A 12931-nucleotide genomic window follows, 5' to 3' on the forward strand; every position below is an offset into this window, starting at 1 on the left:
ATGCATTACTTTTAAAAGTAACTTTCCCCAACACTGGTAACAACCCATGAGGCGAGGAACATTGAGAAACTTCCCATAGCCTGTTATTCTCACGAGTGTTCGCCTGGTGAGAACCAGTCAAGTTGTGATGCCACTGTGGGTTTTTATAGGGCTTAAAAAGAGCGCCTGCTGTAAATTTGTGTTTAAGGTTTTGAAAAATGTTTTGGAATTTGTGTGAAATGTCATTATGGTTTGAGATTTTGGTTAATGTTTTTTTTAAACAACTGAAAAAAACTGCAAAAGGTCACATCACACCGAAACTTATTTCCTATGCTGTTAAAAACAAAACCTTTCACTGGTTACATGTTTCCAGTCACTGCAAGTAAACATTACAGCAAATATTTGATTTTTTTTATTTTCCAGAAAATACTTTTTGAAATGATGACAACTGCATGACATTTCCCAGGTACAACGTAATACACCAAATGTAGACAGGACTGACTGTGCAATTGATCTGACAAACATTTTTAAAACCCACACATTTTCTCACACATCCGCTTGTTTCTGGTTAAAGTATCACAGCAGTTTTTCCCCAAATGCAGTGTTTATCACTTTGAGGTTTCAAACGCCACTCATATCTGAATAAAGCCCTCTGAAAAAAGTGCACATGTTGGTGGACTAAAGTGAGAATAGAGGTGACATTCTCTGAAGAAGGGGCAGATTTCCTCTACAGGGGTCTTGACACGAATGTGCTCCACCACAGGAGGAAGTCTGCAGCTTCGTCTCAGAGAAGCAGATTATGCAAGCCCCCAATATAGACTAAGGAGCCAAGGCAAATAAAAGCACAGCCTGAAACTAAGGTGACATTTTCAAATCCTGTTTTTCTGTTGTCTGTCATACATTTGCCATTATTCTTGTAAAGCAACACATAAATGTGTATTACTGAAGCTATACAATGAAGTTATCAAAAAAATTACACCAGCTGTTTAAGGGCAACATCCATAGTGGATTATATTACACAATATGTAGAACATACACAAATTAATTCACTAAAAATTGAATACACAAATGCATAGACAACACAGCTAAAAATAAAAGATAATCAAAGCATAGTATTTGCAGCCAAAACTGAATCACTCATTAATGCTAAAGGATTTGAACAATCTGAAATATATACACAAAATAACTCAGAAGAAATATTTACAGAAAATAGAAGAGGACTGAAAATTCAATTTAAACCAATAGTCATTTAGAAGAGATTAACAGAGATTAAGAGCATTTCTCTGAATCTTCTGTTGCCATATTTTAACAGAAATAGGTCAGAAAACCAACCTCAATCAGACTGAACTAAAGTAGGTGCGTAGGACTGATTGAGTCACAGCAACATGCAAAACAGTACGAAAAACATATTTTGTTTATACACACACACACACACATACACACACACACACACACACACAAGTTGGTATGATATATATATATATATATATATATATATATATATATATATATATATAATACCAACTTACGTGGTTTACATACATATATATATATATATATATATATATATATATATATATATATATATATATAATACCAACTTACGTGGTTTACATACATATATATATATATTCGAGTACTAGGGATTTTACTAGTACTAGGGAATGTCTCATATACACTCTGTCTTTCGGTGAACAGTCATGACCTCGTACACTCCATTGTTACACCTTTTCTCCTCTTCTACTTTCTCTTCGCTTCTGGTCAGTTTCTTCATCTGGGACAAAAGAGAGGAACAATTCAGCTTGATTATTAACCTCCAAAATCATTTGCTGGAAAATGCCTCTTTGATATATATAATACAAAAGTATTGGTCATAGACACTAAATGTGTAATCATGTGGCTGGACAAATTTGAAATCTGCACTTTCCAGGTTGCATATGTGCACTGTAAAACCGAACAGTGAAATTAATTAAATGAAATGAGTTAACTTCACTCAAATAATAATGAAAGTTAATTGGACTTAATTGAAATAAGTTTAAATTTAAAATGTTGTAGTAAGGTGAACCTAAAATTATTGCGTTTTCTAGTTGCCAGCATGCTTTGCATCAGACAACAAGGAAAATAAATGTAGAAATTAAGTGTTATTTTGTGTGTTTTTACACAAGATTAACATAGAGAGACATAAGTTAGTACTTAAATGTTGTGTAATGTTAGGATTTATGTAGGTTTCTGTTATGTTGGTTTTGTAGTGTTACCGTTGTGGTGAAGAGTAGAGCCTGTGGTTAGGTTGAGGATGGACATCAAAATTGAAAGTCTCTTTATACTGCATGTTGTTTGACTATTTACATGTAAATATTGTGAGTCTATAAGACAAATATATTAGTGCGTGCCAGTGTGCCGTTGCTGTCTAGCACTTAACTATAAAGATCTGAATGAATGTGATGTTAACGGAAGCAAGTTGTGTATAATTATCATTGTGAAGAGTTGGGTGGGATCATGGAAGGGAGGCTTGGCTTGGCTACCATGGCTCTCAGCCCCGCCCCACTTGTCATAAAAATGTTAAGCTCTACTAACTTAAAGAAATTTAGTTTGTTTACTCAAATATTTTGAGGCAATAAGTTTCCACAAATGTTTTGAGTATTCTTAATTTATCAGGTTTTACAGTGTGTAATGCATTTACAAAGTTTCTGATTATCTTCGGATGTACAGGCATGCAACAAGTTTTAGGTGTATGACATTCACCTTGGGCACCAGCCACACTCCAAACACAAGGAGTAACAGTAAGAGCACACTGCCAGCTGTGAGAGCCGTCACTGGGATCAGTAAGTCCTTCATGCCACCCGACTTTGGATTATTACTTCTGGTAGGGGCCAGACTGATCAGTGGCTCTGTAAAGAGAAGTTCAAATCAAGTCAAACTTCAGTACAGCCAAAGCAGCATCACCAGCTTCAAAACTACAGCAATAAAAATATGCATTGTTTATTATTTTTGTAGAGTCTCACTAACTGAACCTTTAGGACGAGAAAGAAAAAAATAAAGTTTTTTTATTTAATGGTTTGAAATTAGTCTCTAATGCTCACCAAGGATAATTTTATTTGATCAAAAATACAGTAAAAAAATGTAAAATCTGGTATATTATTACAACTGAATAAAAAAAATAATTTGAAATAATATTGTTTTTCTATCAAGACCATTTTATGTTTGAATAAATTTTCAAATGTAATTTATTCCTGTGATGCAAAGCTGAATTTTCAGCATCATTACTCCAGTCTTCAGTTACATGATCTTTCAGAAATCATTCTCACATGCTAATTTGCTGCTCACAAAACATTTCTTATCATTATCAATCTTGAAAAAGGTTGTGCTGCTTCATATTTTAGTGAAAACCATGATAATTATTAAAAGTTCAAAAGAACAGCATTTATTTGAAATATATTTTTTGTAACTATTTTAACATCTTTATTGATACTTTTGACTAACTTAATGAATCCTTGCTGAATAAAAGCATTAATTTCTTTCAAACAAACGAACACATACAAACATAGATACATGCATACATACAAAAATAACCCAACACTTTTGAATGGTAACGAATGTCTTAAATCATACTTATCGATACAGGTATATGGTAAATTCTAAATGGTCTGTAATTAAATACTGAAAATTACATGTCAATAAACGAAACAGAAATGTACACTCACCGTGCACCAAAAGAAAAACACCTGACTCGTCCATTGTACATTTATCAAACATAAGATTGCAGGTGCACCAGTAAGCCCCAGTGTCTGTCATTTGTAGGTTAATGATGTCTATTGTCAGGGTCTTGTTGTCATATTTGACTTTAACACGTCCTTCAAAGTCGTTATGGACAGATAATTTCTTGGTTCCAAAATAGTAGTAGAAGACATCTCGGCTGATCTCATGTCTGCTGTGCAGATATACACCCAGCGCTTCTTTCTGAGGTGCAGGAAACGTAATGGTGAAATTGTCACCTTTATATTTGATCTCATCTAAAAATGATTGAAGAAACAGCCTGGATCAGATCACAGCATCCAAACAAGCAGAAGCTAAGATGTTAAGTTTGATATAAAGGGTTTAGAGAGAAAACATCGAAGAAGCAGATGTTCCTAGTTCAGACATCAAAACCAACACCTGGACAGTGTAGATGATGAATTAACTCAAGTAATTTCTTAGCATTTCGAGTAATTTTGCTTATTTTTACATATCAGGTAAGTGCTACATTGTCACTACATCTGACATTGATAGTTTACATGTTTTTATGCCTTAAAGACATAGTTCACCCAAAAATGAAAATTCTGCCATCGTACCCTCACATCGTTTCAAATCTGACTTTCTTCTGTGCAACATAAAATATTATATTTTGAAGAATGTTGGTGAGCAAACAGTTTTGGTGATTATTCACTTCTGATATCCAAAATGGGGGGTGGGTGGTGGGCACTGACATTTCTCATAATATCTTCTTTTATGTTTCACAGAAAGAGGTTTGGAATGACATGAGGGTGAGTAAAGTTTTTTAACCATCATGAGGCATTTTGAATGCACTCACAAATACAAATATAAAAAACAAAAAGGAATGTATCACTGTCTGAAGACACTTCACATATATAACCCTAGCTGTGAAGCGACTGAAAGTAGGTCAAATCTAAACTAACGTAAACACTGCTGCAATGCTTTGTAACAAACAAATTACCAAAATGTAGAACAGTAAAAACACAAAGCACTAACCTGCACTTGCAACAAAGTTGCTGAGACAAAGAACAACCAACAACAAGAAGATGATTTGCAGAGACCTCATTGTTATTGCCTTCAGTGTACCTTAGTCAGTGTTCTCTGTCTAACACAGGAAATAAAACAACTTCTTTCTGCACTGCACAAGTGTATATATATATATGAGATCCAGCCCACAACTTCTGATATCACTGAGCTCTTTGTCAGCAAACCTCAAATGAGTGATGTCACACCAACACTTTCAAAAAAAACATTTCCAAGAGTTGCTCTTTTTAACTGTGCAAATCGAAAATTGTTCCATTCATTTAATTTATCATTTGAAGTGAAGGCACCAGAGTTACAAACAGTCCCCAGGATCAATCTGACTTCGGCTGACAGTTATGGACTCACTATGAATATTAAGTGGCAAGACAGGATGTAAAGAATGCATCATCAAATAGACTTAGGTGCATATAGGACCACCACAAATTCAAGACAGGGTCAATTAAACATCATAACCTTGTCAAACACCTGTCATCAGACCTGTACAATATTTTTTTCCCCAAGTAATCTTCACCTGGACAAGAAGGCCATAGACCCTACAGACAACTGGCCCATAAATCTTGACAGCTCCATTGCAGTTCATTTAGGAATATGTCTTAAAGCAATAGTTCCCCCCAAAAAATGAAAATTCTGTCACCAATTACTCATCCTCATTGGGTCTCACGCAACAAACAAGCACTGCTGACCTTCCGTTTACCATATTTGATAAGATCTATATATACAGTTAGGTCCATATATATTTGGACACAGGCAACATTTTTATTATTTTAGCTGTTGACAAAAACATATTCAAGTTACAGTTATACAATGAATATGGGCTTAAAGTGCAAGGGACAATAAGTAATTGGACAATTGACTCAAAAGCTGTTTCATGGACAGACGTGGGCTATTCCTTCATTACTTCTACATCAATTAAGCAGGTAAACGTTCTGGAGTTGATTCTGAGTGTGCCATTTGCATTTGGAAGCTGTTGCTGTGAACCCACATCATGCAGTCAAAGGATCTCTCCTTACAAGTGAAACAGACAATTGTTAGGCTTCAGAAACAAAACAAATCTATTAGAGAGCTAGCAGGAACATTAGGAGAGGCCAAATCAACAGTTTGGTACATTCTGAGAAAAAAGAATGCACTGGTGAGCTCAGCAACATAAAAAGGCCTGGACGTCCACAGAGGACAACAGTGGTTGATGATCGGAGAATCCTCTGCATGGTAAAGAAAAATCCTTTCACAACGTCCAGCCAAGTGAAGAACACTCTCCAGGAGGTAGACGGGTCACTGTCAAAGTCTAGAATCAAGAGAAGACTTCACAAGAGCAAATACAGAGGGTTCACCACAAGGTGCAAACAACGCCTTATTAGACTTTGCCAAAAAAACGTCTAAAAAAGCCTGACCACTTCTGGAAAATCATTCTTTGGACGGCTGAAATTAAGATCAACCCGTACCAGAATGATGGGAAGAAAAAAGTATGGAGAAGGCTTGGAACAGCTCATGATCCAGTGTGGAGCAGTGTGATGCCATGAGCATGGCTTCCAGTGGCACTGGGTTACTGGTGTTTATTGATGACGTGACAGAAGACAGAAGCAGCCGGATGAATTCTGAAGTGTACAGGGATAAACTCTCTGTCTAGATTCAGTCAAATGCAGCAGAGCTAATTGGACGGCGTTTCATAGTACAAATGGACAAAGATCCAAAACATGCAGCAAAATCAACCCAGGAGTTTTTGAAAGTAAAAAAGTGGAATATTCTGCAATGGCCAAGTCAATCTCCCGATCTCAACCCGACTGATCATCATGCATTTCACTTGCTGAAGACAAAACTAAAGGCAGAAAGACCCACAAACAAACAACAACTGAAGTTAGCTGCAGAAAAGTCCTGGCAAAGCATCAGGAGGAAACCCAGTCTCTGGTGATGTCCATAAGTTCCAGACTTCAGGCAGTCATTGCCTGCAAAGTATTCTCAATAAAATATTAAAAATACCAAAAAAAAATCATTTTTTTATTATTATATTTATTTGTCCAATTACATTTGAGCATGGCTTCCAGTGGCACTGGGTTACTGGTGTTTATTGATGACGTGACAGAAGACAGAAGCAGCCGGATGAATTCTGAAGTGTACAGGGATAAACTCTCTGTCTAGATTCAGTCAAATGCAGCAGAGCTAATTGGACGGCGTTTCATAGTACAAATGGACAAAGATCCAAAACATGCAGCAAAATCAACCCAGGAGTTTTTGAAAGTAAAAAAGTGGAATATTCTGCAATGGCCAAGTCAATCTCCCGATCTCAACCCGACTGATCATCATGCATTTCACTTGCTGAAGACAAAACTAAAGGCAGAAAGACCCACAAACAAACAACAACTGAAGTTAGCTGCAGAAAAGTCCTGGCAAAGCATCAGGAGGAAACCCAGTCTCTGGTGATGTCCATAAGTTCCAGACTTCAGGCAGTCATTGCCTGCAAAGTATTCTCAATAAAATATTAAAAATACCAAAAAAAAATCATTTTTTTATTATTATATTTATTTGTCCAATTACATTTGAGCCTCTGAAAATGAGGGGCTGTGTATAAAATGATTGTAATTCTTAAGCATTTTATGTTATATTTTTGTTCAACCCCTTGAATTAAAGCTTAAAGTCTGCACTTCAATTTTATCTTGATTGTTTCATTTAAATTCTATTCTGGTGGCATACAGAGCCAAAATTATGAAAATGTATATGGGTGATTCTTAAACTATGGGCACTTTTAACTTTGGTCATATTTATAAAAATACATATAATTTTGGACAAATTCCTCTTTAGTCAATCTAACAATAAAACCACCTTAAAATATTTTTACTACCTTTCTATTATGATTTTTTCATACTTTTCAACCTCCTTATAGGTGTCAAAATCACTGTTTTCTCCTTGTCGCACACCCAGACTTTTAAACTTCAACAATGAAAATACAGTTTAAAAATATGACTTATCGGGTAACTATTAATGTAACTGAATTAATCACTAGTAAAATAATTAAAATACATAATAGTATTTAATGAGACCACGATCAATATTACTTTTTATACAAAATATAGCTGTCACACAGTATTGGTGTCATTTCCACCACAACACTGTAATGTCCCTTTAAAAAGTTTGTGTGAAAGATTGTTTAGGTGGTTTCTATGGAAATGTTCAGTGACATCAGAGCACATGTTGGACATGGAGGGAATTACAATTTTCATCAACAACAATTGAAGAAAAATCAAGGTAAATATTGCTTGATCAGTTAATATATTTATTCTACGTCATTTCCAAATATGCTGTACCTTCAAGGGTGTTTTTAAAAAGCTAAAAATTTTAAGTTAAATAAGAGTATTTTGCATACATGAAATGCTAAGTATTAATTCAAAGCTAATCAGTGAAGCTACAAAAAAACTACAGAAATGTCATTTCCACCACACTGCCCTCTGCAAACAAAGGAGACAATGGAGAATCAATCAAAGAAATAGACGAGAGGAGATTTAAAAAAAAAAAAAGAGACCAAGAAGAAAATTTAAATGAAATGCTAAGTATTAATTCAAAGCTAATCAGTGAAGCTACAAAAAAACTACAGAAATGTCATTTCCACCACACTGCCCTCTGCAAACAAAGGAGACAATGGAGAATCAATCAAAGAAATAGACGAGAGGAGATTTTAAAAAAAGAGACCAATGAGAACATTCAGTATCAAACTCTCTCTATATAGCCTCATGATTATCTCACAATGTTGAAATTTTGATGCATCATTTATTGCATATATTTTTGCCTTGCCATCAGTTGTGTCAGTTATTTACAGCATGCACTGTAACCGTTAATCTTTGAGACAAATCAGTTTTATACATCAATCTCAGCACTTCACTAAAAACAGGTGTGGTTATGTTTAATGACTTTGTGAATTGAGTTTAATGAGTGTGATGAGTTTAAGAATTTTTCTAATAAATATCTCTACTGTTTCTCTACATTCACGTTCATTCATTGTCATTTACACAACACCCTGTCATTTCCATCACCACACACATTTTTAAAAAATATTAAAAAAGTTCTCATCACACATTAAACATGTATCCACAATTTATAGATCATGCTCTACTTAATATAAAAATTCAAGGTATTTATTTTCTAATAAGCTCTTACCCAAACCAATATTACATTTCATAGTGTGACAGGTGTACAGTTCAGCATTTGGTCCTTAGGGCAGTTCATTTATCTCATTGACAAATGTATAATTATTGTACATTGTGGAAAAACTGGTAAAACTAGTTACAAAAATGATCTTAGACAATTCTTGATTGGCATAAGTTATTCTATTTTTAAATAACAGCTGTATATTGAGATGTGGTGGAAATGACATTTGTTCATTGCAGATTGGAAAAAATGTAAAATATTTTAGGGTGGAAATTGTGCTCTGCTCTGCTCTGCTCTGTTAATTCACTTATTTTGAGTATTAATGCACACGGTTTGATTGCCGTATGACAGTCACATAGCTTGCGGCAAATGCACTTTAACGAGGAAGTAATAAAATAGATATTAATGAATACTATGATGAACTTGATTTATACATTTCATAGTATACTTGTGGAAAACAAGCAGCTGGAAATGTTGGTCCTCAAAATCTGGTAACTAAATTCAGAGAAAGAGAAAGAAATGAATGAGTGTAAAGGGCAAAATCATTTAAGTGTGCTGCAATATTACTGCTGAACTACTCACGTGACAACTCATCTCTGTGTAATCATAAGCATTTCCTGAATGTCTGCAAGAACAGTTGAGAGCAACATCTCACTCTTCTGTGTGCCATCCAGAAACACTGTATAAAGTGCAAAGACCTCACTCACACAATTCACCACAATATAAGTGATTTAAGTCACTGTGCTTATTGAGTGTTAAAATATTACAGTACCAATGTCATTTACAGTTTCTTCCATCGCTTTTCTGTTTTTCAAGTACATGGGCCAGACATAACCATCAAAGTAGCCTGGAGGATCCGGAGGGACATAGACTCGTGAGCTATCGATTAGAGAAAGGAAAAAGGTGAGACTCAGTCAAAACACTGATGTTCATCAAACCAGACTCATCTAACAGGAGCCTCGTCCCTACCTTCTTCTCTCTTTACATATCTCATAAGGGATCTGCAGGAAGTACCTCTTGTTGAACAATGTATTTAGTGGCCTGGAAGTACAACATGGATCCATGAAAACATGTCAAGTGCTCTTGATGGTGCAATCCATATTCAAAGTCAAGCATGTTTAGGTGATCCAGAGGTCATTCACGCAACAGAAGTTTGTTGCTATACTCACTGAACTGATATTACTGTAATACCTCAACATCTTAACATACAGGATTCAGAGGATTGTTCAGTGATGATCTAAAACACTCCTCTTTGCTGTGACAACCAAAAGAGCAAACATAAATTAAAGGCCTATTAAAATTTGCATGAATAATAGGATAGTAATTCTTTTAACTTAACGATTATGTAAATATACTGTCAATGTATCTGAGCATCCATAATATAATTAAATTAAAGTTTAAAATGTGCACCAAGTACAGTTGAGCTTCCGTTTGGCATATTTAAATTGGTTTATGTATGTGCATTGACTGGTTTTAATGTCAAGTCAAGCCGAAATTAAATCTGTTCATCATGTAAAGTGATTGTGTCTCTTCAGAAGACTCATTGCTTGATTTATATTGATTACGTTTACAATGACTTTATGAACTTTTAAAGCATCAAAGTTTTGGTTTTGGTTTCACAGACCTTCAAAGGAGGGACAGAAATCTCTCAGATTAAAAAAAATAAAAAATTGAATCTAATATCTGTGTTTCAAAGATGAAAAAACCTTATACAGGTTTGGAACGACAAGAGGGTGAGTACATGACTACAGAATTTTCATTTTTGGGTGAACTATAATGTCACAAGTTTGTCATAAAAGATTTTTTGCATCTGATGAGGAGCAAGATAGATAAGAGTTCTGTCCCATCTTGCCTTGCAAACATAACTGTACAAAAACTTTCTCCTGTATGACTTCCTCTTCATCTTACATAAAAGGTAGTCTGTTGAACAAAATTACCCATGATTAAAAATGAGGAATCCCTCCACTATAAGAACACACACATTGGATGGCTCAGATGCTGTGGATTTCACTGAAGGATCACGAGACATCATGAAGCCCTGAGGATCCTCCTGCCACGAGCCAATGTCTGCCATCATCCTGTCCATGTGCAGGGCGTCCAAAGCTGCAGAGGAGTTTTGTAAAAAAAAAAAAAAAAAAAAAAGGTTGCATGTTTTGCAAAACAGGACAACTGGCATGTTGAGAGACTGTTGAGATTAAACATAGAAAAGCAAATCTAAATATCAAATAACAAGACTGTTCTTACTGTCATATTGCTTAAAGCCACTGACATCAGCAGGGACCATTGAGTCATCCTGAGAAATAGACACAAATTAATATGAATTTGACTAACCGATCTACTGACACAGATAATGACAACTAAATTAAAATATAAAGTAGACGTAGTACCTTGAAAAAGTTGTCTTGAGAAATAACGAGGCTGTTATGCAGAAGCTCCGGGAGGCTTTTACTCAGCGTGGTCTTTCCTCCATTTGTCATCCTGTCAACTCATGTACAATTCATATATGCTGGGACTGAACATGGGACAACATTTGAACTTTATACACGTTTAGTTTACTCACCCACCAATTCCTATGATTAATTTTCTCATTTTAAGTCAATACCGCCGTTTTTTTTCAACGTGTGTTAACATTTCAACTTTTGCTAAGCAGCGGGAAGCATGCATTAAAGAGGATTGAGAACATTTTTGCCAGCGGTTAGTTAGTGGAGTTAGTAAGTGGACTTCAGCTCAAGAAACTCGTGTATGGTGCAGCTCTTCTTCTTTCTTCACTTACGGATCAAAACTGCTCTATAGCGCTACCTGCAGCGCTGGGTCCTCACTGGAGTACAGACCGTTACATTCACAACCAGTTTCAGTAGTATTCAAAAGGATAGCTCACCCAAAAATTTAAATTCAGTCATTATTCAATCACCCTCATGTTGTTCAAACCTGTTTGACTTTTCTGCGAAACAACATTTTGAGAAATCAATGGGTAATCAATTCTGCAAAAGAAAAATAAATTTTGCGCACGCACACACACACACACGTGTGTATACAGGTGCATCTAAAAAACATTTTTAATATCTAAAAATTTCCTTTTTTTTTTAAAGTGAAACTTTCTAGATTCATTACATGTATAGTAAAACATTTCAAAAGTTTTTTTTTTGTTTTAATTTTGATGATTAGAGCTTACAGCTAAATATTAGAATATTTACATTTGAGTTTCATTAAATGACCATCCCTACAGTATAAATTCCGGGTATCTTTTGTTCTTTGAAACCACAATAATGGGGAAGACTGCTGACTTGGCAATAGTCCAGAAGACGATTATTGACACCCTCCATCCACAAAGAGGGTAAGTCACAGAAGGTCATTACTGAAAAGGGTGGCTGTTCACAGAGTGCTGTATCAAAGCATATTGAATGCAAAGTTGACTGGAAGGAAGAAATTGGGTAGGAAAAGGTGCACAAGCAACAGAGATGACCGCAAGCTTGAGAATACTGTCAAGCAAAGCAGATTCAAACACTTGGGAGAGCTTCACAAGGAGTGGACTGAAGCTGGAGTCAGTGCATCAAGAGTCACCACGCTCAGACGTCTTCAGGAAAACAACGTCAGAAGCATCTTACCTGGGCTAAGGAGAAAAAGAACTGGACTGTTTCTCAGTGGTCTAAAGTCCTATTTTCAGATAAAATAAAATGTTGCATTTCATTTGGAAATCAAGGTCTGGAGTCTGGAGAAGACTGGAGAGGCACAGAATCCAAGCTGCTTGAAGTTGTGTGAGAAGTTTCTGAAGTCAGTGTGCTAAAGGAGCCCCGACCAAGTATTGAGTGCAGAAATGAACATACTTTAAAGAACTTGAACTTTTCTGTTTTGCGAATCCTTTTTTCGATTTATCTTAGGAAATATTCTAATATTTCGAGATACTGGACTTTTGACTTTCATGAGCTGTAAGCTCTAATCATCAAAATAAAAAATATATATATTTTTTATGTTTTACTTCACATGTAATTAATCTAGAATATATGAAAGTTTCACTTTTTGAAAT

The 12931-nt window shown here is 35.3% G+C and overlaps 2 protein-coding genes across 3 annotated transcripts; both read right to left on the reverse strand.

The window, feature by feature from the left end:
- Positions 1-1647: 1647 nt before the first annotated feature.
- Positions 1648-4875, reverse strand: LOC107601242 (uncharacterized). Its single transcript, XM_016293342.1, has 4 exons — positions 4726-4875; positions 3681-3989; positions 2722-2867; positions 1648-1753 (listed from the first exon to the last, which is right to left on the reverse strand). The coding sequence occupies exons 1-4, from the start codon at positions 4793-4795 to the stop codon at positions 1649-1651; spliced, it is 630 nt and encodes a 209-aa protein (XP_016148828.1). The 5' UTR covers positions 4796-4875; the 3' UTR covers position 1648.
- Positions 4876-9179: 4304 nt separating this feature from the next.
- On the reverse strand, positions 9180-11669 carry nmrk1 (nicotinamide riboside kinase 1). Of its 2 annotated transcripts, XM_016293345.1 has the most exons (8): positions 11468-11669; positions 11295-11385; positions 11152-11200; positions 10845-11010; positions 9877-9948; positions 9680-9786; positions 9490-9586; positions 9180-9402 (listed from the first exon to the last, which is right to left on the reverse strand). In XM_016293345.1, the coding sequence occupies exons 1-7, from the start codon at positions 11494-11496 to the stop codon at positions 9498-9500; spliced, it is 603 nt and encodes a 200-aa protein (XP_016148831.1). In that variant the 5' UTR covers positions 11497-11669; the 3' UTR covers positions 9180-9402; positions 9490-9497. The 2 variants fall into 2 exon arrangements, with proteins under 2 accessions (XP_016148831.1, XP_016148832.1); XM_016293346.1 differs by lacking the exon at positions 9490-9586 and having other exon boundaries at positions 9180-9395.
- Positions 11670-12931: the final 1262 nt, after the last annotated feature.

Source organism: Sinocyclocheilus grahami, unplaced genomic scaffold (assembly GCF_001515645.1).
Source record: "Sinocyclocheilus grahami isolate Dianchi unplaced genomic scaffold, SAMN03320097.WGS_v1.1 scaffold302.1, whole genome shotgun sequence".
In the NCBI taxonomy this organism is placed as follows: domain Eukaryota; kingdom Metazoa; phylum Chordata; class Actinopteri; order Cypriniformes; family Cyprinidae; genus Sinocyclocheilus; species Sinocyclocheilus grahami.

Coding starts and splice junctions, on each gene's coding strand:
- nmrk1 (XM_016293345.1), bottom strand. CDS start 11,496: ATGAGAAAATTAATCATAGGAATTGGTGG. Junction 11,201..11,294: donor CTCAAGACAACTTTTTCAAG/GTACTACGTCTA, acceptor TCTATTTCTCAG/GATGACTCAATGGTCCCTGC. Junction 9,949..10,844: donor TTCCTCATTTTTAATCATGG/GTAATTTTGTTC, acceptor TTGTACTTCCAG/GCCACTAAATACATTGTTCA.
- LOC107601242 (XM_016293342.1), bottom strand. CDS start 4,795: ATGAGGTCTCTGCAAATCATCTTCTTGTTGTTGGTTGTTCTTTGTCTC. Junction 3,990..4,725: donor CAACTTTGTTGCAAGTGCAG/GTTAGTGCTTTG, acceptor AATCATTTTTAG/ATGAGATCAAATATAAAGGT. Junction 1,754..2,721: donor GAGTGTGGCTGGTGCCCAAG/GTGAATGTCATA, acceptor CTTTTGTCCCAG/ATGAAGAAACTGACCAGAAG.